Source organism: Anticarsia gemmatalis, chromosome W, assembly GCF_050436995.1.
Source record: "Anticarsia gemmatalis isolate Benzon Research Colony breed Stoneville strain chromosome W, ilAntGemm2 primary, whole genome shotgun sequence".
Taxonomy (NCBI): Eukaryota; Metazoa; Arthropoda; class Insecta; order Lepidoptera; family Erebidae; genus Anticarsia; species Anticarsia gemmatalis.
Genome location: NC_134775.1, coordinates 6,694,435 through 6,706,585, shown reverse-complemented (window position 1 = coordinate 6,706,585; position 12,151 = coordinate 6,694,435). Strand labels below are relative to the sequence as shown.

The 12,151-nt window shown below is 37.6% G+C and overlaps 1 protein-coding gene across 1 annotated transcript; it reads right to left on the bottom strand.

Moving 5' to 3' along the window:
* Nucleotides 1-619: 619 nt before the first annotated feature.
* Nucleotides 620-2,239, bottom strand: LOC142985807 (uncharacterized). Its single transcript, XM_076134052.1, has 3 exons — nt 1,996-2,239; nt 1,780-1,911; nt 620-1,481 (listed from the first exon to the last, which is right to left on the bottom strand). Exons 1-3 carry the CDS (start codon nt 2,052-2,054, stop codon nt 746-748), a joined length of 927 nt encoding a protein of 308 aa, XP_075990167.1. The 5' UTR covers nt 2,055-2,239; the 3' UTR covers nt 620-745.
* Nucleotides 2,240-12,151: the final 9,912 nt, after the last annotated feature.

The window sequence follows — 12,151 nt, the reverse complement described above, 5'->3', positions numbered from 1 at the left end:
TGTTGTAGTCTCTTACTGAGATCGGCTTAACTAACGGCCGCCCTGCTTTAGATCCTACATAAGTACTGTCATCATGGTAGGTAGATATGATGCTCACCAATTTGGAGTCCTTCCATGTAACTATGGAGACATCTCCGCATTGGCGAGATACTATAGTGCCTTTCGGCACATTCTTGGGGACTTTCGAAATGTCTGTCGGGACATTCCTTCGATTGGTGCGAAGTGTCCCGAGACAATCGAACCCTAACTGTTTCAGGTACCTTGCTAACGATGGACAATTATAGAAATTGTCCATCGTCACGCAATGACCGCGACCTTCCAAGCCCTTTAATAAGTCTAACACTACTTTAGTGCTTTTGCCGCCTAAATCAGCACCCAGAGTTGTTGGGTCGGTATCAGAGCCGTCCGATTTACCTGTGTAAATCTGAAAACCGGCCATATAGCCGGTTTTCGATTCACACAGTTCGTACGACTTGATACCGAACCGCGCTGCCTTCGACCTTATGGTCTGTACCCACGACAGACGGCCCTTGAAGAGGGTGAGGGACTCATCGACGCTCACGTCGCGAGCCAAATTATAGAGGGTTTTAAATTTATCACCCAAGTGGGTGATAATTGGGCTTAACTTTCTTAATTTAAAGGATGATCCTGAGCAAATTTCTTCATTTTGTAAACTTTCGTTGTCCACAAAATGAAGAAATTTGCTCAGGAGTACGTACCTATTATACCGCATAATTTTTTTGAATTAAGGCATCTCTAAAATGCCCCGTGCCCAATACTCGGCTTGTGCTGATCGCGGGTTGATTGCCATATACATATATATGGCGAACAAAACCATTATCTCGTCTGCGTTCATGTCTGTCCACTCACGCAGACGAGATGATGGTTTTAGTTGACCTTTGCTCTCGAGAGCGGCGATCGTTTGTTGGGCATATCTGTTCGTTTCGGTGACGATTCGCTCTATGATGCTTTTATCCCATATGTCGGTAAAAGCATCATAGGGCGAATCGTAGTCCCTGACAGGTCCGGGAGTGGGGCCGGAAAAATTTTCGGGGACTCCCCGAAAATTCTCGAACCCCTCCACCCAATCGAAACTTGTTGACATTCCCAACAAACGATCGGCTTCGTCGTCGATTCCCCTTTCTATGTTTATTATGATATCCCGGGCAGGTTCTTCCAGCTCCTCGTTGCCCGGGATATCTTTTCTAAACCCCGTCAAGGCAGTGGTTTCGACAGGAGATCCGTCGAACTCGTCGTCGAACTCACTGTCCAAATCACTGCCTTGACAGGTCTCCCTCGTCGCTGCTGTTCCCGTCACGCCCGATGTAGACGGGCGAGCCTCGGCATTGGGCTCTGCCAGTGCAGGAGGAAAGGAGCTGCCGGTGACCCAACGCCGCACGTGCCAAGGCGCATTTTTGACCAGCTCCTCGGCCTCGTCTTCCGACAGCTCCATGGCCTCCACTTTTTCCAGTATATCCGAGCTTAAAAAAATACAAAACATTGTAAACGCAGTGTATCATACGAAACTCTCTCGAAAAGAAACCGGTGATAGTAGTAGGGATTAGTAGTTTTATATTCGTATATAAAACTATTTAATTTAATAAAAAAAAATACCGTTAAAGAAAACGCAATGTAACATAAATAATGCGTCAGCTGATATTAGAGGTCAACGGTCAGTCAGAGTTTAGGGTATATTATTTGAATGTCATCGTCCGTATAATTAAAATGTTAATTGAGTATGATAATAATACAACATATAGTAAGAGAAAACAAACCCACCAAAGAGGCACCTCGTCATCGTTGGAGAGGGGTCGAACACTGCCACTAGGGGTTTGATGGATCGGGATCTCCCCAGTCACCATCAAGGACCCGCCTGGGGTGGCAGTGACGCCCAAAGCTCGGTTCATGTTCCTAAAAAATGCAATAAGTATAAAGGGTCGTGTAACATATTAATCATTTAGATGATATACAGAGATGCATATCGGAAGTACTTACCGGGGTGGTGAGGAACCAATGCGAGGGTCGCTGGCCTCACTGTTGGCCACCAACTGCATTAGCAGAGCCCGACGAGCCACTGAGGGCCTCTCCCTGACCCGCTCTGCGATCGGAGTCACTGACCGCGATCGCGCGTCAGTGCTCGACGATCGCTGTCTAACAAATCTAAAAAAAAATATGAGTAAGTTTTTGACTTCTAGTAATTTTATTTAACTTCAACAAAAAAATTAACGGCAAAGAAAATGTGTATATTGTGTATTCATAGACCACTGCCTACACCGTCAGATAACAGGCGTAATACAATTATAAAAATATGTTAGAAAAAAAATGCTAGATGATAACAGAAAATAAAATAAAATATTATAAAAAAAATATATATCAAAAGTAATGACGACAAAAAATTTGTGACGCTGACTGTACTAAGTTCGAATGCTAGAGCGAGACAGATATATGCGAATAATGGCGGCCGACGATTTAGCAGTTTATCGTCTTTGATTCAATATTACTCTGTAATTATGTCATAATATGTTAGTTGGTTGAATTGAATCATGTTCCTAAATACATAATCTAGTTGTATACACATACTTTAAACCAAATATTAAAACATTTGTCATAAAAATATGTCAAAATATGCCACTTGTAGTGATGATAAAACTTTACTTATAAAAGTTTATATCATTTTCTCGGTAAATTTTATCAATTTGCAACATTATTTCATATCACACAGAAAGTACAGTTTCTTGCCATTAATTCTATATAAATAACATTATGCAAACTTACCGTTTTCTTCTAGAAATCATGCTTCACAATCAGAAAGAAATCACAAAAATCACCAAAACAGAACGCACACGGCAATATGGCGCGAATCACCGCAAATGATTTACGACCGATTACGTTTCGTTTCTTTTTTCAAATCTTTAATTGATACATTGACGTTCCCAATTGGTAACAACAATGAATTATGGAATAGAGAAACAAATGGTAACATTTTTTTAGATCTACAGTGAAAAGAAACGTAAAAAAATCTATGGCCAATAAGAGCGAATGTTTGGTGTACACTCGTGTGTACATGGGACAAGCGGGCCGCCCTGTGCATTTTGTACACACGGGTGTACACCGCACATTCATAGAGAATGTAAGTCGCATATTCTGGTATCTATGGTTCAAAATATCCCAGCAAATTTGATAGTTGGCCGAACTAATGCGTAAATGCTGTATTAATTTATCGGCTTCTCCTCTAAGTTTTGACTTAAGAAATTGCATCGCAAAACAAATTGTTTCACAAAACAAATCTTTTAAAGAAGTCCACTGCTGGTATTGTTGTGCCATTGAACGTAGGTATGTCCATTTTTGGCGTAGATTTTTCCCGATACGAAACTGACCACATTTTGCTATTCAGATCCCTTTTTATGTCGTTATATTTACGCTCATAATGATCAAAGGCAGAATCGTACTCTTCGTTATCCACGATGCTTTCATTACCGATCTCCCAGTGCAAAGCATCGATGACCGACCACCTGGATTGAATGGTTTTCAGAATATCTTCGAACTCCCATCGCTTGGATCCTATAGATTCGAGATTGACAGTCTCTATGGTGCGCATAAAGGCTTTGAAATTGGTTTTCTGCTTTCTCAGTAATTCGTCAACTTTACTAGTATTACCCTGTGTGGTAAATTTGGTACTAGACGAGTGAGAAGGACTCTCGTCTACAGCAACAGTAGTACTATCCTGTCCGCCAGACATTTTGGATAATGGAGTAGCAGGTTTTAGTACCGGTTTGAAACTTGGTTCAGTTATCAAGTATTGGTTAAGGAGAGATTTAATCTCTTTATAAAATTGTTGTGCATTTTGGTAATAGTTTTCACTAAAATACCTATGGTTTGGATCGTCAAACTCTGCAGATAATCTGGTATGATTAATCTGAAATTCTTTCCAATAAGTATTTAGCATAGTTAGTCGCTTCTCTATATAGGCAGGCGTCTTGCGCTCTGGTCCATCCTTCCTAAAATTAGTCCGGAGGCTGTCCATGGCGGACATGATTTGCTCCTGGGTTGCTAAGATCGCCTCCATGGTGGTTGATATAGTTTGACTAAGTAAATATGGAAAGATCTTACTTGAAGACTGGCTCTTGGTAGCCTGGTTTATCTCGAATCACGATCCTGGTTAACCTGGTTTCCTCGTAAGCTCGATCTACTGCCACGTGTCACTTTGAGAAGTCGCGCAGGGCTGCTTTACGATCCGGCTCGAAGGACCACGATGTACGGTGCGATGGTTATACCGTACAGAAGATTTATGTAATGGTAGATACATAAATAAAATAAAGATTTGAGCTAAGATTAAAATGGTTTATTCACTTAACTAAATCTAAAATGGTATGGTAAATGGTTATGTGAGTACACGCGAACCGATTGGTAGGTAAACATAAACTGATTTATACGTGGGCCACTACTTATGTTTTGAGCCTAACTATGAAAAACGGTAAATATGTGAGTAAAAACTATTTAATCGTGTTCTCGGGTATTCTTTTTCATGATCTAGATAATTTTTTTTTCGATCGAAATACTTTTTTTATATTTTTTTCCCTTTCCCAAAGACCCCTCAAAAACAGGGTGTTTGAAAGCATAACCTGAATCTTGTGCCGAATAAAAATTAATGTTAATGCTATTTATTCTTGACGTTTTGGAATAAAATAAAGTCATTTGATGTCAAACTATAGTGTATGGTGAGAAACTTAATTATACGATTATTTTCGTGCACATAATAGCCGGTTGTTTAACGAGATGCGTTAGGGCTGGCATTGTCTTTACGTAACTCGACCTGTAGGATTTTGTGGTTTTTCCATATTTTAAACCAGTCTTTTGGTAAACTTTTGGTTGTAAATCAATAAAAATTAACCATACTGCATTTTTTAATAGGCACTTTGTGCCGTGACAAAGTTTTTATAAAAAATCAAGGGACCATTTATTCCGAAGTGCTTCAAGCGCGAATATTTTTTCTGGATTTGGTTCATCTTAAAGCTTCCATAAAGTCGACTGGTGTTTATTTTTGGGCTCATGCGCATTATATCCTAGATCCCTGTTTTATCACAACTTGATACACGTATTTTGAAGCCAAACGATGGACTTTTCAAGCATTTGTTTGCACTAATCGGCGCGAGGACCTTATCGAATTGTTGTAAAAAAAAATTGGTTCATTTAGAAAAAATCTTCTAATCGGAAATGTTGTTACCTAATATTTTATATCTAAGAGTGGAAATAATGTTTAGGATTGTGTCATTCTTTTCTTGTAACAGGAAACTAAAATGCATAATTAATTTTCGCCCACCATCGATTTTTCCGGAGACAACTGGTGACCTTGGACGACCTTCAGGAATTTCATTGGTGAGGGAAAAATAATCATGATAGAACTCTATTTACTGGCGTTTTAAATTTTCAAAGAATCAGAATTTATCACCAAAATAATAAATAAGTCGATATGGACACGACTGTTTCTATAAGCCACGTCGAAAGTCGTAAAAAATATTTGCACGAAAATGTTAACATCCTAATGCCATTTTCCCGCACACTTACAATTTTCGATCGACGATATTGAAAATATTTTCAGCGCAGATTTCAAAACTTTCTTAGGAATGTAGTAGTCAAAAAGGTCAAACTTTACGATGAAAACACCAAATGGGGTCTAAAACAATCAGATTCGTCAAGGCTCAAAATATAAGTAGTGACCTAAGTAAAATAAATGAATCGTTGCTTGTCGGCGTAAAATGCTGACTGTGTGCAACGTGATGTACGGTGTAAAGCATCGTACAATAACAAACATAAATAGAAACAATAAAAGGAGTAACGGATAAAGTTGGAACAGTACTGAAGAAATACTCCATAAAGACTGTATATAGTCCGTTCTCCAAAGTAGCTAACCATTTGCGCACGCCAAAGGATGTAATTCCTCTTCAGACACCTGGCGTTTACAAGGTGGATTGTAGCTGCGGTAGTTCATACATCGGACAGACCAAAAGAACAATAGCTGAAAGGGTCAAGGAACATATCGCAGCTGTCAAGAACCGGCAAGTCAACAAATCCGCGATAGCTGAGCACTTGTTGGAAGCAGGAACCAATCACTGGATCGAGCTACATCAACCCCGGGTCCTCTCCACAGATCGTCACTATTACTCCAGGATAGTACGAGAAGCGGTTGAAATCAAAAAACATCCCAATTTCAACCGTGAAGAGGGATACCGTTTATCATCTACGTGGAATCCTGTCATCAGCAAGTGCAGCCGTCGCCGGCATGACGTAACGCGCCAGTGTAAAGACGTCGTTAGTGTTGTGTGTCGAAGTACCGACAATTCCGAACAATCTACATTAAGTGAAAACCAAGTGAGGGTAGGCGTCGAAACTCGCGCCGCAAGAAGACGACGCTTAGCAGCCACATCAGTCAGCTCGTGACCACGGTCGTTGTAATGCGATCGAAACGTCGGGCAGCAAATAAGGTATCCAAACCTTTAAATTTTCAATCGCGTATAAGACCCGTTGCATTATAATATTATAAATAGAAACATTAAATATTAATAATATTGATAATTAAGCTAACAGAATGAAGAAGAAAAATAATAATAATCAATGATTAATATTTGTAAAGAGTTTAAAGATATATTTCACTGCGAGGACGTACCAATCTCGTGCATAAATGATGTAAAACATAGAATTAGAACGAAACACGAAGATCCAATACATATTAAAGCTCGTAGGTAACCGCCTGCACAAACTGCAGAAATTAGAAACCAAGTAGAAAAACATATTTAAACTGAAATAATTTTCATCTTGGAGCGCTCCGGTCCATTTAGTACCAAAAGAATAGACAATGCAGGCAAACAAAAATAGAGGATGGTAATTGATTATAGACGCCTTAATGAGCTACCAATTTACGACAAGTACTCCCTACCTAACAACAATGACCTTTTTGACATGTTAGGCAAGAGTACCTATGCACTTCACTGCTCTAGATTTAGCAAGTGAGTACCATCAAATCGAAGTAGAAAAAGAGGACAGAGCTAAAACAGGCTTTAGTACACCTTTTGGCCATTATGAATTAATCATATATATTCACTACAATCTCTGCATCATCCCGAGGTAAACTGGCAGAAAATGCCCCTGGCATTAAGTGTGCCTTTATACAGCTCTGTATATAAAATTTAAAATAAATAAACAAATAAATATGAAAATATAAAATTATTTTTAAACAAAAAAGAAAACCGCCTTCAAAATCTCTCTAGAACTAAAAAGGATGAAATATTTTTTTATATTATGTGTACAAACTATATCCTACCCAAAATATTTACAAGACCACAACGAAAGATATCGACGAAACTAACCTATGAATAAACACTTATTTTAATTACTAACCTACCTTAATTGATACTCTTCTAATACCTAACTAATATTATACCTAATACCTACACAATTTCTTATTTTTTATGTAGCACTTGAAGTCGGTGCCTTAAAAACTAAACACTAATCAATTAGTATGTTGTATAATTACAATATACTAATTAGGTTCGTGGATAAAGGAGGTTTTAGGTAAATAATGGGGAGGCCATCTGTACATGCATCACGCATGAGAAAGCGTCGAGCACAGGAGCCTGAAAAGGATAAAAAATGAGCGCCTGAGCCGCAATCGAGAACTCCCTTCATCAGATCCTGACTTCCTTGCCATGACACTACCCTTTCAAACAAAAAAGAATTATCCTAATCGGACAAGCTGTTTTTGAGTAATCGCTGAAAATGTTCATCATTAAGGATGCTTTTCATCATCAGCTCATCATCATAAAATTACAATTTTTATGCGTAAAATCCCTCTCAATTGATTAAAAGTCAAGACAAACTCTGTGCTTCCATACATTTTTTCAGAAATGCCCTCGATTTCACCAGGATGCCATCATCAGATCCTGACTTCCTTACCATGAGACCACCTGTGAGGTACACCCTTCCAAACAAAAAAAGGACTGTCTAAATCAGACCAGCCGTTTTAGAGTATTCGCTGAAAATGTCCTTTAGTAGGGATGCTCTCCATCATCAGCTCATCATCATAAAATTATGATTTTTATACGTAAAATCCCTCTCAATTGATAAAAAGTCAACAAAATTCTGTACTTCCATACATTTTTTCAGAAATGCCCTCGATTTCTCCAGGATCCCATTGTCAGATTTTGAGTTCCTTCCTATGGGACCACCCGTGGAGCTTACCCTTTCAAATAAAAAAAGAATTTAGCAAATTAGTCCATCCGTTTAGAAATGATCGCTGAACATACATAAAAAAAAATATATATCGCGACGAATTGAGAACCTCCTCCTTTTTTTGAAGTCGGTTAATAAATAAATAAACATGAATGCCGTTCGGGCTGAAAACAGCTTCCGCGACCTAGATGACGTCATCCATTTTGCAAAAAGTATTCAGGAGCACAACAAAAACTCAGGGCAGTTTTTGAGATTTCGTGAAACTAACTTGAAAGTACAGCTAGACAAATCTCAATTCGTATGTAAGGAAGTACGATATCTATATATATATATACACTATAACTAGTGAAGGCTTGAAACCCAATAATGATAAATGCAGTATTAAAGTTTCCCATACCCAAAACTACGACAGAAAGTTTTTTTGGTCTCATAGGGTACTATAGGAAATTTATAAAGGACTCCACCAAAATAACGAGACCATTAACAGCTTGCCTTAAAAGAGGAAACTCCGTTACTGCAATATTCCGATTTTGATTTTGAAACCGTTTATCTTAACAACGAACGCAACTAATTTTGCAATAGGGGAGGTACTTTCAAAAGGCACCATTGAGTCAGACGAGCCAGTCGCATATGCAAGTAGAATTCCTAAGTGATACAGAAGAGCACTATAGAAAAGGAATTTTTGGCAGTAATTTGGGCGGTTAAACACTTTAGACCATATTTATGGGGGGAAAAGTTTTTTATACACCCGGACCATAGACGTTTGTCCTGGCTTTACTCGCTTAATGAACCAAATAGTAAACTCACAAGGAATAGTTTAAGTGCAGATACTTATGATATAACAATAAGTTTAAATGTTAAGAGAACTAGAGAGATAAAAGTTAATATTTTATTTAATAAAAATGATAATTAATCTATGTCAGTAAATGTAGGAAAAACGGACACCGTTAGAAATTTAGAAGATAATGAAATTGAAGAATTAGCTATCAGACTCTGAATCGGAAAATCTTAGCATAGATTATTTCCTTGTAGATTTTTTTTATTTTGTGTCACATGCAACTCATAAACGTCGGGCAAAAAAAATCTTTATAACGTTCAATGAGTCGTATGTGAATACGCAAACAATAACAATTGTTCATTCGTCAAAAGTCGAATAATTGTCAAAAAAAATTTAAACTGCAAAATGTGTCTCGTGTATAGAGAAATGAGTCACCCGTGACTCATGAACTTATACTAATAGGGTCCTGTGACTCACATGTGACTCATTGGACAGGAAAGTTGTTAATAATAATATTAGGTATTCGATATATTTTAGGGAACAGACAAACAACAAAGAGTAGTCTATCTCATTCATCAAAAAGTATAATTGAAGACAGTGTAGATGAATCACAACGTTTCGACACAACAAATGGGGCACCCACTATTTCATCTATAACTTCAAAACCAACCAAAACTTCAAAACCGTTTTGATTTTGAATTTGATGGTTTTCAAACAGTGTCCAAGAAAAAATAGATGATTTAACTTCTTTTAGTCGCGAATCTCCTAATCTGCCGTCTGTTTATGCCTCAGGTCCCAAATTTGATAATGCTACATTTATGAACGAGGATTCTCTTACAATTATAATATAAAATAAATAAATAAATTTAACCCATTAATGTCCCACTGCTGGGCAAGGGTCTCCTCCCGTAATGAGGGAGGGGTTAGGCCTTGAGTCCACCACGCTGGCCAAGTGCAGGTTGGGGACTTTGCATGCCCTCAATAAATGTTTTTAAACAAATTTTTAGGCGTGCAAGGTTTCTCGATGTTTTCCTTCACCGTTGGAGCATGTGATAATTATTTCTAATACACACATAACTTCGAAAAGTCATTGGTGTTTTGCCTCGGGTTCGAACCTGCGACCACTGGCGTGGGAGGTGTCAACTTATACCACTCGGCTATCACTGCTCTATCAATTATACTATACTATCAATTATAATATATTCAATGAAAAAAAACTACCCAATTCATGCAAAAATCCATTGATTGATGATATTTTTCATGAAGATACACATATTTCCTTTCAATCTGTACCAGATGGATCAAATACATGCAGTTCTGTAGTAAATATACGGCGCGTAGGTGACAGTAACGCAACCTTGCTTCTAAGCTTCCAAATCTGTAAGTTAGATCCAAATCAAAACACAGACTCTACTAGCCAGGGCCGAGATTTATCCAAGGAAAAATACGAAAACACTTGTACAGATTTGATTCTCGACGATGGCAGTTTCTTTGACAAATTATTATCAGAAATCGGGCATTCTTTTACCATGATTAATACGAAAAGATCCGATATTAAGACATCACAAATTGATATTTCAAATAATTTAGTCACCGATTGTTCTTTAGAGATACAAAAATCAGTAAACGATTCGAACAACAACAAAACTATTGGCCCCGGTCCAATAATAGAAACCGAAATTTCTGCCAACAACCCGTTAATTTTTATAATAATATTGTCATGGAAACTGTAATAGAAACGCCAAAAACACTTCCCATTTGCAATGCCATTATTCAAAATATCTATACTATACAAGAAAAGAAGAAGATATTTGCAAAAAGGGATGAGTGAGTATAATTGCTGGTGTGGATGCAGCAAGACTGGTTTACTTTAGTTATTTTCACAGCGTCATGTCTTACGGTATATTACTGTGGGGTAAGGCTGCTGATATAGATGTTATTTTTGTTCTCAAAAAAGAGCTAGCCGCGCAATATATAGTTTAGGAGCGCGAGACTTCTTGAGAGAGCTTTTTGGGCAGATAGGGATACTGACGGTGTCATCACAGTATGTGCTTGCTAAATTTCCCCTAAATTAAAAATGTGTCCCTAAATTTTGTTTTATATACAACAAGTTTTGTTGTATATAAAACAAAATTTAGGGACTTTCGCAACAAATAGCGATAGACACAATTACAACACTAGAAACAGACACAAATTAGTAGGTCCCCATCATCGTTTACACAAGGTGCACAATTCGTTTGTAGGTCTCGGCATTCGTTTCTTCAACAAGCTTCCCAAGCACATTATGGAATTACCCCTGCCAAAATTCAAAGTTGCTGTTAAGGAACATCCCGTTAGGAAAGCTTATTACAGAATTGATGAGTATCTAAACGACAATAGCTCTTGGGATTAGTCGCTCGCTTGATTAGGATTCTTTGAAATTAGGGAACATTGCTATAAATTGTATAAACTCAATAGCAGTAGGTCTAAATATTGTAAAATATGGTCAATTAATGATGCAAATAGGTGATGTTACGTACAATTTGATGTTAATCATAAAACTGTCACTTTTTTTTTCTTTTATAATGTTCACAACCAATGTGCTCACTTGCTGCCCATATTCTTATTATCACATGCTAGTAGGTGCTCCCAACATACGGTATGATCATAGACTAATAAATAACCTAGCTATATTCATTTTCCTTAATTGACGTTTAGTCTATATCGCTGATTGTTGACAGCTCCTCGCATGATCAATTATTGTATCAACCACATTGTAAGATAAAGATAAAAATATTTATTTCTGTCCAAGTTTACAATGTTTTTAGAACAATGATAGCCACACTAGGCGTTGCCTGTATCGTGGTATCAATGCAATTGATTACCAGATAGGACTAGTTATAGAGGTACAATAATTCTGCTTACTAACTAATAGAAAATAATACAAGCTAATATAATATGATAGCAGAACAGAGAACAAAATTTTACGCAACAAAGACTTAACTATAAATGGTCGGTGAGTGTGTGTATGTGTTGGTGTGTCTCTGTGTGTGTGTTTGTTTGTGTGTGTATGTGTGTGTGTGTATGTATGTGTGTGTGTATGTTTATTTGTTTGCGTGTAGGAGGGAGGAGGAACAAGAGGAAGGACACCCAGAATAATTAAAATAA